Source organism: Nakaseomyces bracarensis (genome assembly GCF_045282275.1).
Source record: "Nakaseomyces bracarensis strain CBM3 chromosome Unknown Scaff12_0, whole genome shotgun sequence".
NCBI classification, from domain to species: Eukaryota; Fungi; Ascomycota; class Saccharomycetes; order Saccharomycetales; family Saccharomycetaceae; genus Nakaseomyces; species Nakaseomyces bracarensis.
The window spans coordinates 1050987-1070967 of record NW_027263958.1 but is presented as its reverse complement, the minus strand read 5'-3'; the positions used below and the strand labels follow the sequence as shown (position 1 = coordinate 1070967).

Here is a 19981-nt window from a genome sequence, read left to right as displayed (position 1 = left end):
CGTTATGTATAGATAAAGTTACCCTGGCGGAGACTTCTCTCTACACAGCTATAATTTTTCTGTTTTGTCCTGCCTCGTTTTTCAGGGCAGGGGGAGAAAGGAAAAAAGAAGTCGCCTCTTTTTTTTTTCTTAATGAAATCTCTCTTTCTTTTGTTTAAACTTTGAAAGCAATTTATTTATAATAGAGGGGTTATTTTAATATTATATTCTATATTGTATTGATTTGAGAAGCCCATTTAATCAAGAAAGAAATAGGTTTACTTATTTGAAACATTCTATTCTTCCTTTTTTTTTTCCCTTCTTTTTTTAATTAAAAAAAAAACCATTCCTTATACTCAAGGAAGAAGTCTTTTTTTAATTAAAAATATCAATCCCCCCCACACACACTCACAACAGAGGACTAGATATCTCTACAGATCAAGAACGACTAATCAATATTGGTTAGACAAGATACAAACGGAGGAAACAAAAAAATATATAGCAAATAAAACACACTGGGAAATAAGAATATTATAAAATATAGGATATTGATTTACGATAGAAAGATTACAGAAACAAATAGGAGAACTTTTATTTACAACTATGTCTACTAATTTAGCTGATTATTTTAAGAAAGAGGATAAAGATAAGAAGGATTTACCATATGATGATTATGAAGACATGGGTCCTTCTGTATCGATGGCAGTTGAGGCTGAAGATGAGGATGCGTTCAAGAAATCTACTTTTAACTTGAAGAGGACGCGATCAATGGGTTTATTAGACGAGTTTATAGATCCTACGAAGAAGCTGTTGGAGAAGGATGGTGATGAAGAAGGTGCGGAAGGGCAAGGCCAAGGTGAAGGCCAGGGAGAAGCCGACAGAAATGGTGTCAGCATGGAGAAAGAAGACTACTATAACAACGATCCCGAACGCTACGATAACCTACATGAACATTCTACGTCCGTGTCCCCGCCACCTGCTGATAACGATAACTACTTCATCCCGCAGGATGACAACGATGTTGTGGTAGAGCCAGAGAGACATGTTGACTACCTCTCGCATCATTGGAAGGAGTCTGAGATCTCAAACTCTTGGAAGTACATCATTTTGAAGAAGAAGAAAAGGGATGTAGATCTGGTGAACGCTGCAAGACTGGAGAATGCTTCGTGGAGAACTTGGGCTAAGGCTAGGAATCACTTGAAGACGGTTTCCCCGGAAATATTAAACTGGTCAAAAGATTCTGATGTCACATGGTTGTACGGTCCCATAGTGCGTGATGAACATAAGAAAAAGAACCAGAAGATTAAGAGTACTAATGATGAAGATGAAACTGACTCTGACCCAGACCTACATAGGGGTTATGGCTCTGATGACGAGACTTCAAAGCGACTTCGTCATCACCACAGTAATGGGGCAAGATCAGTAACTCCTAAACCTATTCTGAAAAAGCGTACCGTATCGGAAATCATCGAAGAGAACGCCCTGTGGAAACTAAATGAAGCTAGAAAACATGTAAATGATATGAAACATGCCTCTGTTGTAATGGATCCCAACGGTTCAAAGGATGTTCATGATGACTACGATGCTTTAGCTGCCAGAGTTAATGCTCAGTATTATTACACTCCACAGAGTAGATCTTCTAGTAGGCAACCTAGTAGAGAAAACAGTGAAAACAATATTCACAGCATCCAGAGAAACTCTTCTGCCAGTCCAAACATACATTATAGAGATGGTGCAAGTCCAGCAAATGAAATCAGAAATTCAGCAAGTCCTGCCAATAACCTAAGATACGCAAGTACTTCCGCATCCCCATTAGTAGCATCTCCTTTATTAAGCGACCCAAGCGCACAATCACCTTCGATAGAGGCGGCCAACTCATCGAAGCCTCCGTTATCGTCAATCCTGACAACTCCTTCATCAAGTTCAACTACTAATATCAAACAAAAGAAGAATACACCTAAAAGACATATACACTTCAATGACAGAGTGGAACAATGTATGGCCCTACGATACTCTAGCTCAGAAAGTAGTATGAAGGTAGAAGATAATGCTGAATCTGAAGATGAAACTACAAGACCTGTCACTCCTAGCAGTGCACCTTCAAATAACAATATCAGATTTGTTCGTCGTGGAGGTGCTTCCCCTGATACTAACAAAAAAATACCGGAGACTGAAAAACAATTATCAGATTCTTCATCCTCATCCCAATCAGATGAAGGAGAGGAGGAAGAAGAAGAAGATTTCGGGGGTCTATTTATCAATGCAAGGTTTTCAAGAAGATCAGATTCAGGTATACATTCTCCTGTTACTGATACTTCTTCTATCGGCTCTGCGAAATCGAGACATGGGGTCCGTCCGATTATTAAGCTCCTACCTGCCACAACACTTAATTATGGATCTGACGAAGAATCTGAAAATAGTGACATCAACAACTATGGTAACGCTATTTCACATAATGTTAATACTTCCAGAGGTTATGATTATATCTATGACTATAATTCGGTGTATACTGGTGATACATCAAATTTCCTACCTTTAGATCATTGCGATATCATAGATGTGCCAGAGGGCATTGGTCTAGATACTTCATTAGTCGACGAAGACCAATCTCCATATGAATTTCCTCTTCCTGCAGGGGACTTACAAGCTCATAAGGTAATGATGCCGTCACCATCTAATACACCTCCAATATTATCTAAAAAAAGTAAAGACTCACCTATTTTTCAATCTGCTTCAACAGGTTCAGCTTCACCATCTAGGCAAGATTTCCTATATGACAAAGGTCAAGGCTACAGCTCCTCTGATGAAGAACAGCAGTTTATTGAAGACTCTCAATTGAATAGTAGTGACGAGGACGATGAAATATTAGATAGCGATGAGGATAGTGCTTCTGATGAGGGATTATCACTGAAGAGAACTGTTACCTTAGGAAAGTCAGGCACTGCCACATCTATTAAAGATCTTTCCATCCAGCAGGACAGCAACTCTGATTACATTCCTCCAATAAAAACTAGAAGTTTTATAACAGGTGAATCTATTAATGTCCCAAATTTTAATACAGAGCAAAGAAGTGGATCAGGAACGACCACCCCTCAGCTAAAGCGCAATCAGTCGTCCAAAAGTTTTATATTTAATTCTGATAGTGGTGATGAGGACAGTTCTGACAGTTCTGAAAGTACAGGTTTTTTTGGAATTGAAACGCCAAAACCTGTCAATCCGCAAGGCCATGCCACCGTTTCATCAATTGGCGATAAACGCTCACCTCACCCACCATCTAACCGCATCTCTTCGAACGATTTATCGAAGAATTTCAAAATTCCATCGAATTCTATTTCGGCACCTGATGTAGCTGCAAGTGATATTGCAATCAAAGGTTCATTCTCGCCAAGATATGATTCTGTAAAATCAGTTATTAATAAAGAAGGTATCTTATCTGATAAATCAAACATTTCTACATCTCCATTGCAATCTTCAACGAATGTCACTGGCAAACAGAGTCACACTACTGAATCCGATAATGAGAACAGTACAAAAGACTTGAGTAATGAAAGTTTACAAAAAATGATGAAAAATGCCAAAAGTGCGGCAAGTAAGTATATAAGTTCATGGAAGAAAACTGATGACAAATAAAATTAGAGCATTCAGCATTTTCGTGTTGATCACGATTATTACTTAGATGATTCAATTATGTTTGATTATTACATTTATTCCCATCTGTCAAATTTACGGTTATTTAATTCGTCATTGCATCATGAACTTTGGCATCATTCCTCTTTTCAGTTAGACTAATGCTCTTAAATTATTGGATACAAAATTTTCTATTATATTGCAGAGGTGACATTTTCTTTTCTTTTTTATTCAAATTATATTTCAAACTCTTTATTTTTACCAATACTCTAGCAATTATTCAACTTCATACTAGGAAATTTGTTATTTTTTTTATGTTAGTATTCCAACATTATTATTTTGCACATTTACATATACTTCTAATTTATATTTCATTAAATCATGTATCTACTAAGTAAAAGTACCATCAGGATTTTTTCTATGAAAAGAAGATGCCGCATAGAGATTAACTGCATTATTGAAAAATTGTGATTTTGATATTTTTTGTTTATTGGGTAAAATACATAAATTTATATGAAAACGATGTAATTTAAAAAATTAAATGCGGAGGTGAACATTTATTTTTAGTAAATCATTACAACCTCGAATCAAATAGTTAATAAGGGGATGGTAAATGTAGAAACAAACATATGTCCAAAGGACAAGCCAACAAACGATACTGATACTCTGCAAAATTATTGAATACAGATTCGAGACACATATGATTTGAAACTTTAAAAATTTAGAAACGCATTAAATTGAAAAAAGAATTAAAAAAAAGAAGTACATAGTTGTTTTTTTTAAATCGATTCTCAAATTTAAGCCTTCAAAGAAGAAGCTCTTCTCTTTCTGGTCTCAGCCTTTTCAGCCTTTCTCTCAGCCAATCTCTTAGCCAACAATTGAGCGTATTCGGCAGCGGCTTCTCTTTGAGCTTGAGCGTTCTTGACCTTCAAGTTTCTTTGGTATCTCTTTCTTTGCAATCTTTGTGGAGTAACCAATCTTTGGATCTTTGGAGCCTTGGTGTAGGTCTTTTCACCCTTGGTAACTTCTCTTCTGATAACGAAGTCACGGACATCATCTTCCTTGGTCAAACCGAAGAACTTTCTGATGTTGTTGGCTCTCTTTGGACCCAATCTCTTTGGAACAGTAGTGTCAGTAACACCTTCTAGTTCTTGCTCACCCTTCTTGACGATAACCAAGGACAAGACAGCCAAATCTGGACCAACGATGGCACCTCTGACGGACTTTCTCTTTCTTTCACCAGTACGTCTTGGTCTGTAACAGGAGTGACCCTTAGCCAACAACAACTTAACTCTGGTTGGCAACAAGACACCTTGCTTCATTGGGAAACCTTGCTTGTCGTTACCACCGGAAATCTTGAAGGTGTAACCCTTGAATTCGTCACCGACAGCTTCACCATCGACTTCTTGGCCGATTCTCTTGTCGTAGAAGACACGGACACGGTGTTCGTCATCGACTTCGACAGTCTTTTGGGTACCGTTAACTGGGTAGGAAATGTTCAACTGTATATTAAAACTTATTGTCCATTATTTTTTTCTGTGCATGGCTGCACAATAAAATCTACTTCTTCAAATAGAGTAAAAAATAATTAAAACAATGAAATTAATTGTTAGTATTAAAAATTCAATATATTTTTTTTGTTGGTATTTATGGAATTTATCAAATGTCATTGAAAGTTCAAAGAGACCATAACATTCTGCTACATCCACAATCTTTTTAAAGAGTAACTCATTGTCTAAACTCTGTAGCCTCCATTTCACTGTTTTCTATTAGTCTTTATCATTTTTAATAGTCTCTATGGTTCTCTCCTGTATTGATTATCTATTCCATTTATACTATCCTTATTAGTTCGTTGGTATAACATACCTTCATTATCGCTCAGTTATCGCTTCTCGAGGGTCTTTCGGGGTGATTGTTAATAAAACAAAGAAAAAAGTATCTGAAATATGAACAATTAATACTTTTAAAAAAATTATACAATACTAATTACCACTACGTGCAGGATTTTAGACGCCCAACGAATCACATATATTCAATACAACCCAAAGCTCAGAATTTTTCACTTTTTCCCATCCCAGGATACTCTCTCAGTGGTTTGGCCTCTCTCTCTGTCTCTGTCTCTCTCTCTCTGTGCCACTCTACCTCTCTATGGGGTCTGTGGCTCTTTGGCACGAGCATTTGCTAGAGTCTTCCAGCCTAGGTCTCAGGACCATCACCACTAAGCCTGAGCCTGAGCCTGAGCCTGAGCCTGAACTCACAGTGTCCCTTCCACTAGCCGTCCAGCCTGGGCCTAAAACGCAGGTTCAGGCTGGGACCTTTGCTCAGCGAGACAAAATGGGGTTGCGTCAATTTCCTGGGAATCCCTGAGCCTACCCAACCCAATAGACAATCAAACAGCAAACTGCACAGAGGATACTGAAACCCAATAAACAGAAGCCAGAAGCAGAATTTTCCAGTAGAACGTTAATTCCTATTTCCAGCTGCAACGTAGAATTGGCTATGGGGCAAAACTGAACCTATGCTACGGTATTAGACTGTACAGCTAGTATAAGAAAAAACGAGAAAAAAAATTAAAATAATTCCTGTTTGGGTAATGTAGAAAAATAATAGTAATTCTTCCTTGATTATAAGATGTCAGCCAAGGGTGTACGGATGTTAATCTCAATAAAGCAGTCATTCAAAATTTCTTGTAGAGCATAACATCAATCGACCTACCGGGTAATGTATATATGGATTTAGCATAGTATTGGCTGTCATATCATTTTATTAGACTGTATATTTTTTTCTTTTGGTGAAGGGCTATTACAGACCTTTTAGATAAAATTAAGGTTTTTGGATCGACGTGGTTAAAAATAGATTAAGATCTAAAATTAGACTTACACATAAAAATAGATATTGTCAATTAACTATTAGTATTTCTATTAATATGCTGAGGTATTACATATGATTTGGTTGAATTTGGTTTTTTGGTTATTTAATTTACTTTTTTTGGTTTTTTGTTTATGTATTTTATATAACACAACCAAGGACATTTTCAGTTTTACTAGTGTTTCGTAGACCTTTCTTCAGATAAGTCACTGTTAAAACTGAAAAACCTTGTAGTTGGAGTTTGTCCCGTTTGCAAGAATGGGGTTAAACCGGTGTTTCCTTGAGTTGGATCGTAAGCTGAGTCCTGTGGTTGAGCGGTACCACGATTAATGTTGGGTCCCAAAGACCAGTCTGGAAACATCGGAATTGCCGAATTGTTAGGGGATGTCACCATTAGATCCTGTATATATTTCGAGGGCATCGAACCCGTAGGCGGGCCCATAGTTGGCGGTTGATCAGGAAGACCTGTTGCTGCGTTGATTGTTTGTAAAGGTTGTAAAGCAGGTTTCTTCTCAGGATCTGAACTCTTGGATACTCCACCTCTATGCGTAGAGCCTTCCATGGTAGCTTCATGTATCTGATTAGATGGTCCATTTGGTATCATTGTATTGATAGGAGTAGTCCCAGGGAATTGTGATGTTGTAGGTGAAAAGGAAAGGACACCTGGCAGACCCGGTGTTAATCCATTTGGCATTCTCCACAATATTTTAGACTGATCTCTTTCTAATGCAGAAAGTGGATTCGATGAAACTGGAGATACATTTCGTAGTAGGTTATCATTTGAATTTATACTATTGAATTGTATTTGGTATTGCCTTTGTCCGCTACCCGAGGCGGATGTTGATTCATCATGGATAGTTGCACTATTAACATAGCTATTGCTAGGAATATCAACAGTAAGTTTAGGTTTATCTGCAGGAAACCTAGAAGCCCTTACGTCGTTGCTGTCACTCGCTTCCTGTCTAAGTGACTGATTTATATCATAATCGTGAGATTCATTACGTTCAGGGCCCTGAGGTTCGCCTCTACCAATTAATTGATCAGTCCTTTGCAACTTGAAATCGTGTGTAGATGTAGGTTGCGAAGGAGAAATAACGTCCATTTGTTGTTGTTGTTGCTGTTGCTGTTGATGATGATGCTGTTGCTGTCGTTTATGCGTCGATAGTGGCTGATTTTCTGAAATCTGTGTATCATTTTCACCAAGTATCTGATCTTTATGAGTTCCTTGTGGCTGTTGTTGCTGTTCTTGTAGATGTAACTGTTGCTGTTGATAGTTCGTCGGTACTACTGGTGGTCTTTGGCTACGGTTCATCATGAACAGGTTCTGGAACTGTTTTTGAACTTGCTGTTGTAATGAATTGGACATAATGTTCTCACTAGGTCTAAACTGGTTGAAATCATCCGTCAACGTCCTCCCAGGCTCGTTGGTTACTTGCCCTGTTTCCCCAGCATATGTCACGTGATCCGAACTGCCTTGCAAAGTATCATCTATAGACCTCGCACTAACATTCCTATTATTGTCATCCGTATTACTGGTCCTCAATCTCTTGAAGCGTTGGGATCCCGTTTCTTGCTCACCAAGAGACCTCTTTGTGGTACTTCTAGTCACTCTTATACCTGACTCACCTTGCGATCTATTTTTAGAAACACGTGGATCGAAGGATGATCCCGTCCCACTTTGGAAACCATAGCGTTGTGAACTCTCTTCCTCTTCATTGCTGTAATCCTCCTTTTCGTCAGCTTCATTAGAGTTGTTAATATCCTCATCACCCTCGTAGTCCTCACCTTGCTCATCACTCCCGGATCCCGTAGGCTTAGTCTCATTCTCGCGTATCACTAGCGTCTGTTTCCTCTCAAAGTCACCAAACGTCGACGGATCAGTAAGTTCGTGTCTAAGGTTGTCATTGTTCTGATACGCGTCTAGCAACTGATCAGTCTCCACCGATGAGAATTCATAGAAGGTCTTATTATGTCCAAGGATAATAACTGCGATGTCAACTTCACACAACACTGCAAGTTCATGTGCTTTCTTAAACAGACCTTGTTTCCTCTTAATAAATGTTACTAATCTATTCCTATCATCTCTTATAGGTTCTATTTCTATCTTTCTCCTCCCCATAGTTTTATTTGTATTTTTATTATTATATTTTTTATTTGTAACTTGGTAATTTTTTTTTTTTAAAAAATATGCTTGTTTTAAATGAGTGGTCTGGTTCTTTAGGTTGTTTTTATTATTATTTTCTTTAAATTATTGTAATTATTGCTTTTTATTTATTAATTTGTTTTAATATTGAGTTCTTATCCAATATAATAAAGATCAGGTGAAAAAAAAAAATTAAAAATTATAAAAAAAATTAAATTAAAGGATTTCGGCTTAGTCTTTGGGATCAAAAAAATTAAAAAAAAAAAATAAATAAAATAACTATGGAATAGTAATTTAATTTATTAAAAATTAAAAAGAAAGGAAGGAGTTTTTTGTTATTATATTAATTGAAAAGAAAAAAAAAATTAATTTGAATGTAGAGAAGGAACGAAAAAAAAAAGAAAAATGAGTATAGGTTCAAAGGGAATATATAGCCTTGTTTAAATATATCTCCGAAAATATAACAATCCAATCTTATATATATTGTTTTATTTAAATATTCTATAAAAAATGAATATTGCTTACGTATTATGAGCTTACATATAAAGCAAGCAAGTTAGTTGGGATCTACAATCCGAATGAAAAAACTATTAATAGATAACAAAGACACACTCCCGCCCAGCTTCATTTTATGTCATTTTTCAAATAGATTAACGAAGAAGATAAAAAAACAACAAACAAAATCTAAATATAGCTTCTCCCCTCCTAACCCCGCCATTGTCATTCTACAAATTAAATTATACTTTTTTATTTTTTTAAAATTCAAGAAAATAAGCAAAGAATCTATAAATAGATTTATATATATCTCTCTATTGGTCTAGCCCTCCACCAACAAACGAAATGCGGGTAATATGATCTACGTTTTTTAAAAATAAATCTCTCCCCCTCTCTCTGGGTGCTTTTTTGTTGTGTGCAGAAGAGACTGTAGAACAAAGAAAAATAAGTGTAGATATAAGAAGTATGGAACTAAGAAGTATAGAACAGCAGAAGGCACGTCCTTCTTCTTTTTTTTTTTTCATTTTTCATTTGTTGCGGCACAGCAGCACAACGAATCCTCTCCCTTCCAAAGGAAAAACCACATCGTGAATACAAAACGGAACTCGGTACTTAACAGAAAAATCACGGAAAGAAATAAATTATACTGTCAGTAATGTAAACAAAAACATTGTAAACAAATGATGAAAAAAAAAAAAGGGGAGGTAGTCCTATATAGGAATCAACACAGAATTGGAGGAATAGGGTTTTTGGAGGTAGGGTTTGTGGTAGGGTTTTTTTTTGGGAGGAATTAGGGTAACGGAACTTGTCCTCGATTGTCCTCGATTGTCCTCGATTGTCTTTGTCTCTTAACTGCCTTCTGTGTCTATATACGTATAAGCCAATTGAACAAAAAACCATAAAAAAAAAATTAAAGGACCAACAAAACTTTTACCCTTTATAACAAACTGCAAAAGCTCTAAGTTATTTCGATCAAACTACGACAAAATTTAAACCAAAGAAAAAACCAATGTTTAGCTGGCCTTATCCTGAAGAGGCTTTAAGTGGGTACTGGGGTGAGCCTACTGCGTTGATTGATTGGTGTGAGGAGAACTACGTTGTGTCGTATTACATTGCTGAGTGGTGTAATACGTTGACCAATGCTGCTTTCTTAATTGTTGCATTCTACTGTACTTATACCTCCTATGTCAACAGACTGGAGAAACGGTTCATATTCATCGGTCTCGGTTTCTCCCTCGTTGGTATTGGGTCCTGGTTGTTCCACATGACTCTGCAGTACAAATACCAACTACTGGACGAATTGCCCATGTTGTATGCCACGGTTATTCCCTCGTGGAGTATCTTTGTCGAGAACCAGGAGAACTTGATAAGGAATGTCGACGAGAGAAAGGCTAAATCACTCAGGATCCAGTTGTTCTACTCGGCACTATTGTTCGGGTTTGTATCCGTCCTGACTTGGCTCTACATTGTCGTGAGAGTCGTCGAAATCTTCCAGATCCTATACGGTGTACTAACCGTGATGGTTGTCATCGCTTCTGGTATTCTAACTTACAGAGACGTCTCTGACCCTGTCGCCAAACGTAACCTGTTCACCACCATGTGTCTAGGTATCGTTCCTTTCGTATTGGGTTTCCTCTGCTGGCAATTAGACATTCACCTGTGTTCTTACTGGATCTATATCAGAAGAACATACCTGGAGTTACCACTAGGTCTTCTATTAGAGCTACACGGCTGGTGGCATTTGCTCACAGGTACAGGTGTCTACATCTTTGTGGTATACTTACAGTACTTGAGAGTTATGACTCGTGATAAAGGTGATGAGTTCCTATTCATCTACAGATGGGGTTTCTTCCCAGAACTGGTAAGAAAAGGACTGACTATCAGAACTCCATACTCAATGGAATTCTGGGGACCTTCAGTCCATAAGGAAAAGAAAGATTAAAAAGTACGTCTTATTTGTTTCTTCCTTCATTTTTGAATTATCTTATTAAAATACAAAGCTCTGATCTTTTTGTGACCTACATTTCCCCCTTCTTCATTACTACTATTATCGACGTTGTAGTTATTTGTTGTTTTTTTTTACTAAGAAGAAAGTGATGAACCTTTTAAGTATTTTTGCTTATATCTTTCTTACTTGGTTTTTTTTTTTAATGATCCCACAGGACTGTTACGATTTTCTATACACCTTTATTTTTGTTTCATTTACCTAAAATCCTTTATTATATCTTTCCAAAAATATTTATTTTATGTATATGTATATACTGTCAATGCAAATAGAAGATATCATAATCAATATTAATAATTTTAATATAATACCATGTGATCAATAAACGTATATTCATACAATTGTAAGACCCAAAAAAAGAAAAGGCGTAAATAAACCAAAAAAAAAAAAATGGCGAAACGACGACACTGGACGAGACCTAATGACAAGGACACACTAACATAACTAGATCTAAGGTTTGTTTCTATCATTATCAAAAATAAGTACATGCATTACTTGTGAAGCTTACTCTATACGGTGACTGGTGTTATTTGAGTGATAGAAACACGGAAAAGGTTGATAGAATTTACTTCACAAAACACATAGCAAAATATTGATTTAAGCAACTAGAATTTAAAGGGCACCCCTTCTATAAGAGTGTACTTATAACTAAAAAAAACCCATAATAATGACTCCAGAAGCAAAGAGAAAGAAAAACCAGAAGAAGAAGTTAAAGCAAAAGCAAAAGAAGGCTGCCGAGAGGTTGGGTACACCAGGTTCTTCGATCGGACCTGAATCCTCTGTGGAGCCAGAATCTTCGATGGACCCCGAGTTTTCTGAGACTCCGAGTGAACTGGTGGAAATGCATGCTAATGAAGCTGAGGTTGCGGCTGGTAATTCTATCGAGGACCTTTCACCAGAACAAAATGAACATATCAATGAAACTGTTGTACCAAGCGAAATGATTGCATCTGACAATCTAAACAACCAACCCCAGATGACAGATGCTCAGTCGGTAGAAGATACTACAGAGCTGTTGGAAACTTCCTCACAACAAGAGGTTCCAGAATTGATAGGTGAGAGTGTAATTTCAGAGACAATTGTGCAGGATGATATAGAACAAGAACATGATGCGAATCCTGCGGAATTGCCAACTGAAAAACTTATGCAAGAAATTGACTCTGCAAGTACTGTTCAGCAAGAACTATTAACTGAAGATGTTGCTCCGCAAGCTACGGAAACAGTATCAGATGTTGATGAAGAAGCTCAACAGGAATTTGATTATCACCAAGAGTTGGAGAGAACGGATGAAGCAGTTCAGGAACCTGCGTTTCCAAATGAGTTATCTAGTGATAGAGAAGTGCAGGGAGAACTACCAAATAATAAAGGTACTACTACGGAAAACAAAACAAACGAAACTGATCATGATCCTCTTAATAATTTGAATGATAACATTAGTCCTGTTATCGATCCAACAGAGCTAGCCTCTGAGTCGCAAGTTGAAAGTGATAATCATGAACCAGTATCTCTCAATGAAGATCATAAGTCACATACGAAAACCCATGTTGATGAATCATCTTTAAATCAGTTGACTGGATCAAATAACTCTTTTGATAAAGTTGAGGTTGCTCAATTAAATAAGTTGGAAGAAAGCAGTTCTTCAATTCATAGCGAGAAAGAGCATGATGAACAAATGACCGGTAGTAATGATTCAGGAAACCATGGCTTAGATTTAAATTCTGATGTAAAACAAGATACAAGTGATGATCCTTTTGGTTCTTACGACGAAGATGAACAAATGCCATGGGAAACCTCACAAGATGTTCCACACAATGACATTCCCACTCCAGTTACTAAAACTACACCAACAACTGAATTTAAGGCAGATACAGACAGTTTATTCGGAGAACATGATGACAATGAAGATTCTTCTTTTTGGAATCAAGCAAGTAATAGCGAAGCAAATGGTGGTGATAATCCAAAAGACAATACCTGTGATTCTGTAGTAATAGATGAGCCCGCGAGCGAATCTGCTCAGCAATCGGAGAATAAAAATCTAGATGACATAGACGATATATTTGGAGATATTTCTGGGCAAGAAAATGTCCCTTGGATTAACAATGAAGGATACAAAGAGATTGGGGAAGACTCTAATAAAAACATGAATCCTTCAAATGATTTTAACGAGGCTACAAATAATGGTGTCAAAAAATTCTCTTTTCTTGAAGAGGATGACGACCTGTTAGATGATGACGATAGTTTCCTAGATTCTGATGAAGAATTGATCGAGGATAATGAAAAATCCGGTGATACTAATAAATCAGATATATCAAACATAATACAACAACAACAACAACAACAACAACAACAACAACAACAAGAAGCAGTACCTCAACCAGATGTAAAACAGCAAGAAATGCGCCCTAAGTATCAACCTTCGACCTTTACATCTCAAAGTATTCAAGGTGTTGGAAGAACAGATACTACTTTAGATAACAGAGTGATGCAATCTGCAACAGCTGGTATTGTACGCCCACAGCAAATTAACACATTTTTACCCACCACGCCGCTACAGACATCAAGGGAGAGTTTGACTCAAAATCCTCAAATGCAAGGTATTGAGAAGGTCAAGAAGTTAACCGAGGAAAAAAAGAAATCAGATGCATATGATTTCCCGATTGATTTGGTCTCTACTACTGTTAAAAAAGGGCACGCAAAGCCAGTTGGTGTTCTTTCAAGTCAATATAATGGGAGTTCGACACCTACTACCCCCAAGATACCACCACATAGTCGCGGTCCATCAGTCAGCTCTAGCTCCATGATTCCTAAGAATCCGTATGCTACATTACCTCAAGGAACCAATCAACCTATACAAAATATCACGAGTAAACCTGCTGATTTTAGAAACATTGTTCCAACTTCTAGAATTAGAGGCAATAGTAGTGTATCCAGTTCCAATGCCCCAATCGGAAATAAATCCATCCCTCCAAAAGCCAACCCTTACTCTCCTCAAGTTGCTATCTCGCCAAGACCTTCTATAGAAACATCTGTGCCAAAGGGAAATCGTTACGGACCAACTTCCCCTGTTGGCCCTCAATTTAATTCTATTAATCAAATTATTGACAGTAATGTAAAAAGTACACCACCTATTTCAGGCACTGTACTACCACATAACGTTATTGCCGGTACAATCCCACCTAACAATATTGGTGGCACCTTACCTGTAATTTCACCACCGGTTAGCAGCCCACCGCTTTTATCTAATCTGAACGTTTCAGGATCTGGCAACCGCCCTAGGAAGTATTCAAGCTCCAATGGTAATTACTTGCCTACACAGGGCGAGAACAAAAGTAAATATGCACCTGGTTTCCAAGGTAACACAGGTTCGAGTTACCCAGTTTCGCCTAATAATAATCTAGGTTCCGGCCATATGGCTAGACCTAGTGGTTCCGGCTTCTCAATGCCAGGTGTGGGAGCTCCAATGCCTAATAATCTACAGCAATCTGCTGCTCCTAAGTTCAACAGAAATCACCCTATCCCACCAGGTAGTCAGACACAACACAACGCTTTACAAACTCAAGTTAATCAAATGTCCAATAATCACTACGGTCGAAAGGTATCGATAACATCATCAAAAAGAACCATAGACAATAATCAATTATTACATAGACAGTTTCCAATTTTCCACTGGGGTAATTACAACAAGGCAATTTATGGTCTGCCCTTTAGATCATTTGATAATGCTATGATGCAGAACAATAACTCCTTACATCACCTAAACATTATTACCTCTGATGTTTTAGTGAAACCTTCTCCAATATTTAAGTCATTCCCTGGTCCACTTTGTGGTACCAAAGTTAAGCGTACTGATGTTGAACAATGGATAAGTTCAGCCCTACAGGACCCTAACAATAATGATGAATCTTACGTTATGTGGTCCTTATTGAAACTGAAATTGACTGGATTGTCAAACTTTAAGGATATAGCTAAACTACTTTATAATACTGATGAGTTGCTTCCCTATTTATCACAACCTTTACCTCCAATGAATGGCACTCCTAATGCATTTTCCTTAGATGGTAACTCTCAAATGCGTATATTAGCTTTCCTACAAGTTGGAAATCATAATGATGCTCTTTCTTTGGCCCTTGAAAGGAAAGACTATTCTATGGCTTTATTGATTGGCAGTTTGCTGGGTAAAGAAAGGTGGTGTGACGTTGTTCAAAGATATCTTTCTGATGAATTTACTGCAAACATCAACGACAACAATTTATGGGCACATCTTCTTTCGCTGATTTTCCAAGTTTTTGTTGGTAGTTCTAAAACAGCTGTCAACAAATTCTATCAAAATGAGGCAGAAGGAAAGTGGGCAAGCGCAAATTGGAGAGGTATTGTCTCTGCAGTATTAACCAATATTACCGACAAACCTGCTGATTCGTCATCGAATGTCTTACCAATAGTAGTTACTGAGTTCTTGGTTGAATTTGGTATATTTCTGTACAAAATGGGTAGCGTTCTACCAGCAACTATTCTTTTTGTTATTGCTAATGTACCTTTGAGTGATTCGCCAATCATCCCCGATTCAGATGTTGTTTTTAATTCTGTTTGTGCTTCAAATAATATAACAGGGGTTCTTTGGTCAGAGATTTATGAATTCGCCTTGGCTTCAGATTCGAAATTCAAAGGCTTCCCCTCTACCACTCCACTGAAGCTCTATCACGCATTTTGTTTACAAGAGCAAGGTTTGACAAGTTCCTCATATAAATATGTTGATGCTATTTCAAATATTTTGAAGTCCTATCCAAAAAATGATGCTAGAGCGATAAACCTGTCAAATCATCTATCAATATTAAGCAATCAATTATCTGGTAGTAATAGTGGATGGCTTGGAAAGCCAAAATTAAGTAGTGTGTGGGGTCAACTTGATAAATCTTTCAATAAGTATATTGGTGGTGATGATGACCTACCTAAACCGTCTTCGGAAAAGAAGGTATTTGATGGCTTTACCCCATCATCCTCTAATAACTCCTCTATGGTGGACTTATCGCATACAACGTCAAACTTTACACCAGCGAACTTAAATACTATGTCACGCTCATTCTTACCAATGGAAAATCAAGCTCCAACCAAATATGTGGCTGACCTGAAAGAAAAATATCCCTCGCAAGGAACTTGGTCTGGTATTAGTTTACAAAACTCTCCTCAGAAAGTTCCTCCAGTATCTAAAAAGTCTACCCTTTCGGCTCGTCCAAATTTGAGAAGAATCAAAACTGAATTATCTTCTGGCGAGGAGGAGCCATTATCAATGGCAGATAGCAACGTGAGAAAACAGACTCTACAGGATAATACAAGATTAGGTCTCGACTCATCTAGTGAAACTCTGAAGTCATTATCGTCTTCAAATAGGAGTTCACATTACCACCAATCTGCGCCAAATTTAATGATGCCTAGTGGCGGAACATTAGAGAAATCGTCCTCTATAGTGCCTCCCCCTAAGAGTAGCGTGACTAACGTAAATAAACTCCCTACTCATCAGGAATCTGACAGTCAATATCCAGAACCAATGGATTCGATAATGACAAGTAATGCAGTAAACTCGTATTTACCAAGTGCCAATTCATCAAGAGCCACATCCAACGCCCAATCATCCGTCGAATCGGTTTCTTCCCAAGAAATACTACTAAACAGTAACGAGGTGAATGTTTCATCCCAATCTAAGGAAGGGAAGATCATTGATAAACCAATAGAGATAGAACATACTGATAATATGACAAGAAAAGGTCACCCAACTGAGGAGAAGTTAGACTCAATTCCATTACCATCTGAATTAAAGCAAAATACTTCTAGTGACCAAAATATGATACAGCCTGACGTTATGCCAGCAATTTCAAATATTGATGCTAAGAAAGGCGATTTTACACAAAGAGAGGCTGTTGAAAATCGTAATGAAGATATTTCTCAGAGCACTGAGACTCTTTCTGTTGCACCTGGTCTAGGACTTGAAGTTGATAATGGTACCGAATTTGAAAACGATGATGTAGCACTAGATGCTCAAAATAATGAGGCCATCCCAACTATCCCAACTCCCAAAGTGAACCCGTATACTCCCTCTACTATTAAAGCGCAAAGCAAACCTAATGCTTATACCCCTAAGGTCAATAACTACCAACCAATTCAAGGTGGTACTGAAATATCGAACCCATCTCAAACTGAATTGGACATGTATTCATTAAATGGTTATAAATCAAGCTCACTAAATATGCAAGATGAACAAAACAACAATATTGAGATAGTTGACCATCAACAAGAAAACACAAGCATTGTCTCAACAAGCCCATTGGCCATGCCTATAGGATCCATACTACCAAACATCGTCACTACAAAACAAGATGACCACTCTGGTGGTTCTAATACAGGTAGGCAACAATCCTATATGCCCGTCAGACCTGTATTTCAGGTTCCCGAAAACGTGGCTCAAACGGGTTCTTCCAATTTTGCTCCTATTAAACAAGATAAACCAATATCAGAAGAAAATTTTGAACCAGTTATAAAAGTCGCTAAACAGAATAGCGCTAGAGCTTTCAGTCCAATTCCACTTTCTAGTGTGGAATATAACGATATAGTTGAAGATGAATCAGATGATGATGATGATGAAGAGGATGTTGCGGACCGCAGAAAGAGAGAAGCAGCAAAGAAGAAAGAAGCAGAAAGGAAGCAGAAAGAAGAACAAAATAAAGAAAAATTAAAAAAACAAGAAAAGAAAGCACAAGGTGGTGATGATAGTGGTGCCAGGTGGTTTGGTTGGTTGAAGAAAGATTCGAATGAGAAGAAACCTATAAAGGCAAAATTAGGTAACCAAAATTCGTTTTATTACGATGAACAACTAAAACGTTGGGTCAATAAGAATGCAAGTGAAGACGAGAAACAGCAGCTGGCATCCCCAGCTCCACCACCACCTATTGTGAAGAGAAAGGATACGGAACCTAAAACAAAACCTAGGTCTATATCTAGTGTTCCATCTTCAAATCAACAGCAGGTATCAATGCCACCTGTGGTTAATGCCCCTTCACCGAGTGTAAGTGTGCCACCCGCTGGTCCATCGATAACCACTGGTCCAAAACTGACCAATAAGACCAATGGGTTGGATGACTTAATTAATTTATCAGCTAGTTCTGGTGCTAGTACTAGAAGGAAGAAGAAAGCTGGTAGAGGGTACGTTAACGTGATGGAGAATATGACATAATAATATAACTACGAATTAAATCTATTTCAAAATGTACCATATAATATTAAATAATTAGATTTTTTTTTCAAATTTCCAAGAATTCCTCGTGGCGCCGTTATCGAAGATTTCGAAAGTTTAAAAAATGCAGTTTGATCTAGCAATTAAAATCAGTTTCTGAAATGCGGATGAAACTAATTAAACCGTTATCAATAACTGCCATAAGGAAGCTACGGTAACCTTGCTTTAAGCGCTTCATTTTTAGTGCATTTTCATTCACAGGGCGTTTTTTCCTTTTCGATGATACTTGCTTATGGTTATTTTTTGTTTTGTCCTTTATTGGTATTTTAGTTTTATTACGCTGCATAGCTAAATACTTCATCCTTTGAAAGCCTTCCGTATAACTATGCTCATCCCACTCATCATCGTCAATCCCTAAATAATCAAATTTATAATCTAGTTGATTAAATATCGATTTCAATTTTAGAGAAGATGGAAATTTAGACAAAGGGTTATTCTTATCAAATATTACAATCTGATAGTCTGGCAAACCTGGACTCTTCTTTCTGAAATTAACACAGGGTTTCCACATGTCAAATACAATTTCGGTGCCTGGGCCAGTATGCAAACAATAGTTATGGTGCTTACTATGAAGTAATTCTCTTGATGACTTTAGTATAGGATTTACAGATACTAGATTTGCTAATCTTTTATAAATCTGTTCATTAGTTGTATACCTACCAAAAATATATTGTGCCCTAGAATATACAAAATAATTTTGGTAAAAATGGATTTTTAGCTTGAATATTGAAGAAATAGAGCTCAATACTGGATTATGACGAAACAGGGCAATAAAACGGTTTTCTTTTGCAGTTCTTGGGAAAAATGATGTGGTATGTGTCCTTTTATCATGTGAGAGGGTTACAATAAAACCTAATCTTTTCAGATGAGAATATACCAGGTATTTATTTAGTTCATTTTGATTTGGAAAAAAGGAATACAAATCTTCTACAGATAGTGGGATTTCGTGTACATCTGTTAGATCATGGCCCCAAAATGGAGTGATTGTGCCTCTTTCTGACAGATAAACAAATTCGTGAAAGTCCAACCAAATTTCACCAGATGAATTAGCTCTTCCCATAGTAGTTAAAAAGTTACCTTTGGGTAGGGGCAATAGCGCCTGATGTTTATCTGCGTAATAATATGCCTTAACTTGTGATTTTAAGACGGAACCTCTAACCGAATTTCGTAGAGTATCCAGCATGAGTTTTTTAGCTTTGTATAGCTGCAGTTCCTGTATGTCCGAACCATCTGGTTCGTAATCTTTCTCACCTCTACGAGGAAGCGTGATGCTTGTAGCAGCTATTTGAGAAACTTGGCTCCAATCCTGAACATCCTCATCTTCTTCTCCAGAATCGTTAATTATATCCTCGCGATCATCTAACTCATCAGATAGTTTACTTCCCATCTGTAGTGGCTGTACTGTATTGCCTTCCTTTAAATTAAAATGATTATATTGCTGACTGTGCTAGACTAATAGAAATAGAATTCAAAATAGAATATAACTGTAATGCTTATTACCAAATGCGATGAGCTGAATTTATCCAAATAGGCATCGATCGTATCGCTATAGATGTACGTGAGGCAGTGAGATGAAAAAAAA

General features: G+C 37.3%; 6 protein-coding genes across 6 annotated transcripts; 3 read left to right on the top strand and 3 right to left on the bottom strand.

Moving 5' to 3' along the window:
* Window positions 1–582: 582 nt before the first annotated feature.
* On the top strand, window positions 583–3609 carry REG1 (protein phosphatase regulator REG1; the record flags this gene model as incomplete). Its single annotated transcript, XM_071054034.1, has 1 exon — window positions 583–3609. One exon carries the CDS (start codon window positions 583–585, stop codon window positions 3607–3609), a length of 3027 nt encoding a protein of 1008 aa, XP_070910446.1.
* Window positions 3610–4403: 794 nt separating this feature from the next.
* Window positions 4404–5478, bottom strand: RNJ42_03869 (40S ribosomal protein eS6; the record flags this gene model as incomplete). Its single annotated transcript, XM_071054033.1, has 2 exons — window positions 4404–5108; window positions 5473–5478. 2 exons carry the CDS (start codon window positions 5476–5478, stop codon window positions 4404–4406), a joined length of 711 nt encoding a protein of 236 aa, XP_070910445.1.
* Window positions 5479–6649: 1171 nt separating this feature from the next.
* On the bottom strand, window positions 6650–8593 carry RLM1 (Rlm1p; the record flags this gene model as incomplete). The annotated part of the gene is made up of 1 exon (XM_071054032.1): window positions 6650–8593. The coding sequence occupies one exon, from the start codon at window positions 8591–8593 to the stop codon at window positions 6650–6652; it is 1944 nt and encodes a 647-aa protein (XP_070910444.1).
* A 1528-nt stretch (window positions 8594–10121) lies between these two features.
* Window positions 10122–11054, top strand: RNJ42_03867 (ceramidase; the record flags this gene model as incomplete). Its single annotated transcript, XM_071054031.1, has 1 exon — window positions 10122–11054. The coding sequence occupies one exon, from the start codon at window positions 10122–10124 to the stop codon at window positions 11052–11054; it is 933 nt and encodes a 310-aa protein (XP_070910443.1).
* Window positions 11055–11784: 730 nt separating this feature from the next.
* SEC16 (COPII coat assembly protein SEC16) lies at window positions 11785–18339 on the top strand (the record flags this gene model as incomplete). Its single annotated transcript, XM_071054030.1, has 1 exon — window positions 11785–18339. One exon carries the CDS (start codon window positions 11785–11787, stop codon window positions 18337–18339), a length of 6555 nt encoding a protein of 2184 aa, XP_070910442.1.
* Window positions 18340–18475: 136 nt separating this feature from the next.
* On the bottom strand, window positions 18476–19786 carry SEN54 (tRNA splicing endonuclease subunit SEN54; the record flags this gene model as incomplete). The annotated part of the gene is made up of 1 exon (XM_071054029.1): window positions 18476–19786. The coding sequence occupies one exon, from the start codon at window positions 19784–19786 to the stop codon at window positions 18476–18478; it is 1311 nt and encodes a 436-aa protein (XP_070910441.1).
* Between the last annotated feature and the right edge of the window lie 195 nt (window positions 19787–19981).